The sequence below is a fragment of the Rhincodon typus genome, unplaced genomic scaffold (genome assembly GCF_021869965.1).
Source record: "Rhincodon typus isolate 14 unplaced genomic scaffold, sRhiTyp1.1 hic_rhity00004571, whole genome shotgun sequence".
NCBI classification, from domain to species: Eukaryota; Metazoa; Chordata; class Chondrichthyes; order Orectolobiformes; family Rhincodontidae; genus Rhincodon; species Rhincodon typus.
In genome coordinates, this window is record NW_025970209.1 from 2659 (window position 1) to 9343 (window position 6685).

General features: G+C 42.8%; 1 protein-coding gene across 1 annotated transcript in view; it reads left to right on the plus strand.

The window, feature by feature from the left end:
* The window catches only part of LOC109935068 (sodium/hydrogen exchanger 9-like), a gene marked incomplete at its 3' end in the record, with an annotated part of 7547 nt that extends 1360 nt beyond the window's left edge, over positions 1 to 6187 (plus strand). The window contains exon 2 of the mRNA XM_048593921.1: positions 5985 to 6187. Coding sequence (XP_048449878.1) covers positions 5985 to 6187 — 203 coding nt within the window. The remainder of the gene's footprint in view (positions 1 to 5984) is intronic.
* Between the last annotated feature and the right edge of the window lie 498 nt (positions 6188 to 6685).

Sequence of the window (6685 nt, forward strand, 5' to 3'; positions counted from 1 at the left end):
CAGCCAGTTTGATGGCTGTTGGTGGAAGCTGCTTACAGAACAAAGGGAATTCCACCAACAGCCATCAAACTGGCTGAGAGCAGCACGGTGGCTCAGTGGTTAACACTGCTGCCTCACAGCGCCAGGGACCTGGGTTCAATTCCACCCTTGGGCGACTGTGCAAACTCCACACAGCCATTCTCCCTGTGTCTGTGCGGGTTTTCTCCTGCAGTCCAAAGATGTGCAGGCGAGGTGGATTGGCCTTGCTAAATTCCCCGTAGTGTTCAGGGATGTGCAGGTTTGGTGGATTAGTCATGCGAAATGCAAGGTTACAGGGGTAGGGTTGAGGGGGGGTTGGGTCTGGGTGGGATACTGTTCAGAGGGTCAGTGTGGACTCGAGGGGCCAAATGGCCTGCTTCCGTACTGTAGGGATTCTATCGATGAACTTTCTATGAGGTTAGTCAGCTGACAATTGCAGAAGGACTGCTTCCAATTGCGTTCCAACTTTGAACTCTATTGAGAGCCAACTTGGAAGCTGGACTATAAACTTCACCAGTTTGCCCATGTGGAAGGGTGGAGGAGCAGAGGCCGTAATCTCAATGTAAGGAGTGGACCATTTCACGTGGAGATGAGGAGGACTTTCTTCTGACGGGAATGAATCTGGGGAATTTGTTGCTGTAGAGGTTGAGTTGTATATTCGAGGCTGAGAGTGATCTTTAATCAATAAGGGAAAAGCAAGATAATGGATCTGAGGATTGTCGGATTAACTATGATCTCTTTGAATGGTAGAGTAAACATGATCAGCTCGATGACATCCTTCTGCTCCTACATCATATGGTATTCATAAGTGAGTAAACTTCCTTTGCTTCACCAGATGCTCGCTTCACCTGTTAAAGCCTCACCATCATCCAAGAAACTACAGGCCTTCCACAAAAGAGACTGTGATTTTAAGTAAATATTGCTTTGACCTCTTACGTTTCTACCCTTTCTGTGTGTAAATAAGTTATTATATTTTAATAATAAAAGGGACAGGTTATGATAATTTCATTTTACTTTAATCCTCACCAGAAACTTGCTGTTGGATTTATTTTATCATCGTACTTAGGGTAAAAGAACTCATACCTTCGACATGCCAGAGTACTGATCACAGGCAGTACAAAGGAAAACGTTGTCACAGACACAATGTGCAGAGAACTTTATGGAGAGTATCAGGCGGAAGTTTATATGCTTCATGATCTATTTGCCTGGATTAAGCAGTAGTTCACCGAGCAAGGGTGTTCCCCAGTGTCCTTGAAAGATATGCATAAAAATCTAACTATCTGTCTGGCAGAAGTGCCCCTTTTTCTGATGTAGCTTACCACTGATGTACAGTCAAGGTGATGTTTTGGCATGTGGCAGCAATGATGTTATTAATCAAGTACCAATCAAATTGAATTATTCATGTACAGCAAAGTGGGAAATTTAAAAGTGGTTTGTGTTTTGCTTTGTAAATGTTCAGTTTGTTAAATAAATGTAGTGAAGTAAATAATTGCAAAAGAAGCTGAAGTGAAGGATAAACATTTTTAAAAACATGAATTTATTCTATTATCATGAAAAAAATTGGTAGTCCATTTAACACAGAACTAGCATTTCCAGGACCATTGGGGCTGTTTAGCACTAGATTTACTGACCAACAACTTCCAAGTTTCTTCGTTATCCTGCATGTAAACGGACTCCCCAAGATGCTGCCCATCTTGTGGGAGAAATGAATGTTAATGGTGACTGTTTCCCTGTTGTTAGTGCAGCAAACTTTAATTTATTAATGAAGGCCCTGACCTAAAGACGTTTAACAATGGTGCCAATTGGCTCCTTTCTCTGCTACCCACATTTAAACATCTGGGCTTTCAGTTGCAGCAAGTTTAGGACAGTAAGTGGAGAACGGTAATAGTAGATCTACTCATTTATCCTAAAATATTTATTCAGAAGTCACACGATACCAGGTTACGGTTTAACAGGTTTATTTGAAATCACATGCTTTTGGAGCACTGCTTCTTTATCAGGGGATGGGGAGGCGATGGCCTAGTGGTATTATCACTGGACTGTTAATCCAGAGACCCAGATAATGTTCTGGGGACCCAGGTTCGAATCCCACCACGGCAGATGGTGGAATTTGAATTCAATAAATATCTGGAATTAAGGGTCTAATGATGACCGTGAATCCATTGTCGATTGTCAGAAAAACCCATCTGGATTCACTAATGCCCTTCAGGGAAGGAAACTGCCATCCTTACCTGGTCTGGCCTACATGTGACTCCAAACCCACAGCAACGTGGTTGACTCTTAACTGCCCTCTGGGCAATTAGGGTTGGGCGATAAATGCTGCCTGGCCAATGACGCCCTCATCCCATGAATGAATAAAGAAAAAAAATGCCCCTCACAATAAAGCATAACATTTTACTAGCCATCAGATTTTCTGATGAAGGGTCTAGGCCCAAAACGTCAGCCTTCCTGCTCCTCTGATGCTGCTTGGCCTGCTGTGTTCATCCAGCTCTCCACCTTGTTATCTCAGATTCTCCAGCATCTGCAGTTCCTACTATCTCTCACTCTACTAGCCTTCCTGATTACTGGCTGTACTTGCAGACTTACCTTCTGTGATTTATAAACCTGTTGGACTATAACCTGGTGTCATGTGATTTCTGACTTTGTCCATCCCAGTCCAACACCGGCACCTCCTCATCGTTAAAACTTTTATGGAAAAGGCCATTTAAGAACAGTGGTATGAGCCTGGCATTGAAGCCAATGATTTTAAGGAAGGAAGTCCTGTACTTCAATGAGCTGTCAGGGCTTGGAAAACCTTTTACATTATAATAGTTTTAGCTTTCATGCTAACCCTTTTGAATCAAACAACAAGAATTACTTACTAATTCCTACTGTCTCAGAATTACTTACTTGTCCTGCAAGTTTCTTTCACGTGCTAGGCTGACCTTTCTTGAACAAAAACTGAAATTGCTGCAAATAGCTCAGTAGGTTTGGCAGCATTGGTGGAGAGAAATCAGAGTTAACGCTTCGGGTGCAGTGACCCTTCCTCAGAGCAGATGGTAGCGAGGAACAGGTTGGTTTTTTTGTGCAGAAAATAGGGTTGGGGAAAGGGTTAAGGAGTAAATGATAGGTGGGGATAGAGCCTAAAGAGAGAGAAGAACAAAGGAGTGGACAACAATCAGCCTGGGAGAATGAATAGCTTCTGAAGGGGTCTATTAGTGGCTAACAATAGGTTGTGGGTAATAGCAGACTGTGATAACAAGGCCTGGTGTGTGGGGGTTGGGGTAGGGACATGGGAGAAGTGCTTCAAGCCCAGAAGTTTTAAATCTGGAACCTTTCTTGAATCACAGAATTGTTGCAATGCAGAATGAGACCATTCAGCCCATCATGTGTGCACTGGTTCTATTGGCACTGGGTAATCTCCTACCTTTTCCCCATATCCCTCCTCATCATTTCTATTCAAATAACCAGCCAATTCCCCTCCACATTTCCAGGCAGTGTATTCCATACCCTAACCACTCGCTGTATGAAGAAAACATTTCTTACATCACGCTTGCTTCATCTACACATCACTTTAAATCTATGCTCACTTGTTCTTTTTCCTTTTATGAGATTGAGCAACATCTCCCTATCTGCTCTATCCAGCCTACTCATGACTTTTAAAACCTCCAGCAAATCTCCTCTCAACTGCCTTCTATCCAAGGAGACCAGTCCCAGCCTGTTCAATCTATCCTTATCACTGAAGTTTCTCATCCCTAGAATTCAATCTGAATCACTTCACTACATTGTGAATTGAATTGAATTGAATTAGGTTTATTGTCATGTACTCCCATAAGTACAGTGAAAAGTTTACCAGTTACCACTTAGAGTGACATGTTAGGTACACCGGTACCTAGGTACAAGCTGTATAATATGGTGCCTACAACTGGGCACAATTGAGACGTTTTCTAAATCCTTGTTGCTCTGGAACCTCAATTACACTGTCAATTACTCCTGCTTGGTAAGGTCTGGTCATGTCAGAAATATGAGCCACTTAGGTAAATGTGTAAAAGTATAATTATTCTTCTGTATCTTGGCTCCTTCTAAGTTCTCTTGATAAAACAGCTAGATAAAATAGAATTCATAATAGCAATGTAAAAATACATTGAACACACAGGGATAAAAGTCTTCCTCAACTGGGGAAATAAAATAGGTGATAATGGATTGTCTGTTGTACACAGTGTCTGATATTCACCTCCATTGCTGTCATTGGAACTAAATAACTGCTGCTGTGTTTAATCCTGATACTTCCTGGTTTATGCCACCAATTTAGATAAAAGCCTGCCCTACAGTCCTCACAGAGTACAATGAAGAAAGTGTAGCTTATTGTTCTCCACATTAATGAAATCATTGTGTTATTTTTAATCCTGTTCTCCCACTTCTTTTGGGTTCCCCTCATCTCCGAGGTGATTCATTCCCACTCTTCTTCCCTGTTGTTTTGGAATTAATTGTTGGGAAGTATTTGAACTATTACACAGGAAATTCACCCAGCAGATTGCACTTTGTCCCGATGTGTAAATTGCTCAGCTATGTTTGTGTCAAAATCTCCAACAAACTGCAGGAAGAACACACTGACCACAAGTGACCAAGTAGCTTGTGGACTTCTGGACTTCCATCATGACTTTATTCATGCATTTAAATGCTGAGAAAGCATCTGTGTCATTAGTTTAACCAAATCAGAAGTCACACGGCACCAGGTTGTAGTCCAACAGGTTTATTTGAAATGACAAGCTTTCAGAGCGCTGCTCCTTTGTCAGGTGTAATCCTTTCCTCAGAGTAGTGCTGTGAAAGCTTGTGATTTCAAATAAACCTGTTGGACTATAACCTGGTGTCATGTGATTTCTGACTTTGTCCACCCCAGCCCAACACCGGCACCTCCACATCATTAACTTACCCAAACTGTAACATTTCAAATGTGCTATAGAGTTCTTTATCTACAAACCCACAATAGGGCCCTGTTGGTGAAGCATTTGAGAGTAAGTATTGGTGACTCTCGTTTGCGTTTGTTTTCTTTTCAATTTGTTCATGGGATGTGGGTGTTACTGGCTAGGACGACAGTTATTGTCTGTCCCTAATTGCCCAGAGGCCAGTTAAGAGACAACCACATTGATGTGGGTTTGGAGTCACATTGTAGGCCAGATCAGGTAAAGATGGCAGATTTCCTTCCCTAAGGGGCATTAGTGAACCAGGTGGGTTTTTATGACAATTGACAGTTGTTACATATTTCCCCTGAGGTCGGCTCTTTGGTATTGGAATCAAATTTTTGTTTAACCATTCACAGGATGAGGGCATCACTGGCTGGACTGCCATTTTTTACCCATCCCTAGTTATCTAGAGGGCAGTTAAGGGTCTAAGATAACAAGGTGTAGAGTGGGATGAACACAGCAGGCCAAGCAGCATCAGAGGAGCAGGAAAGCTGACATTTCGGGTCTGGACCCTTTTTCAGAAATGAAGAAATTAAGGGTCTACCACATTGCCGTGGGTCTGGAGTCAGATGTAGGTAAGGATGGCAGTTTCCTTCCCTAAACGACATCGGTGAATCAGATGAGTTTTTCCCGAGAATCGACACTGGATTCATGGTCCTCATCAGACACTTAATTCCAGTTTTTCATGGAATTCAAATTCCACCATCTGCCATGTTGGGATGCAAACCTGGGTCCCTGCATTAACAGTCCAGTGATAATACCACTAGGCCATTTCCTCCCTGAGGCATCATCTGCCAGGGTGGGATTTGAATCCGAGTCCCCTGGGGTTCTGAATGACTAGCCCAGTGATGTTACCATGATGCCACTGCCTTCCCCCCCGCCCCCCCAACCATTTTTATATCCCAGAACATGCTAATTCACAAATATATTAATTGCGTATATTTCTCACGGTAATTTGAGAATTCAGTGAGGACAAAAGATTATGAAAAGTTGACAACAAGTTTTCTGTTTGATTCTGTTTAGGCCTAATAATGGGACTAATCCTCCGCTATACCATTCCGTCCCCCGACCCTGAAAGCAGCATTGTGCACAGATGTGAGGATGTGACCTCTAACCCTGGGATCTTGCTGCTGAATGTTACAGACCGCTTGTACGAGTATGAGTACAAGCGTGAGATTGCCAAACACAACGTGAATAATCGACAGGGGAATGAAATACTTCGGAAGGTAAGGCCACAATGCAAGACCCACTATACATTTGGAAAGTACAGTTAAACTGCAAATGACCATATTTGATCCAGTGTATTCTGTATGTAGAAAAGTGGTCGTCACAGAATTCTGTTGATGTTACAACCTGACAGCCGTTGCCTGGGATGGAGTATTTCGGCGACAAAGAGAGGCTGGATAAGCTTGGGTCATTTTCTTTGGAGCAGTGAAGGTTGAGGGAGGATCCTGCTAGAGATGTATAAGATTATGGGGACAGGGTGAATAGAAAGCAGCTGTTCCCTTTGGTTGAGGGGACAATACTTAGGGGACGTGATTTTAAAGCAAAAGGCAGGAGGTTCAGAGAGAATTTGAGGAAAACCCCAGAGGGTGGTGGGAATCTGGAATGCGCTGCCTGGGAAGGTAGTTGAGGCAGGGAAATCTCACCGTTGATAATTATTTAGATGAGCACTTGAAGGGTCATAACTTTCAAGGATCTGGGCATAGTGCTGGAAAGTGGGA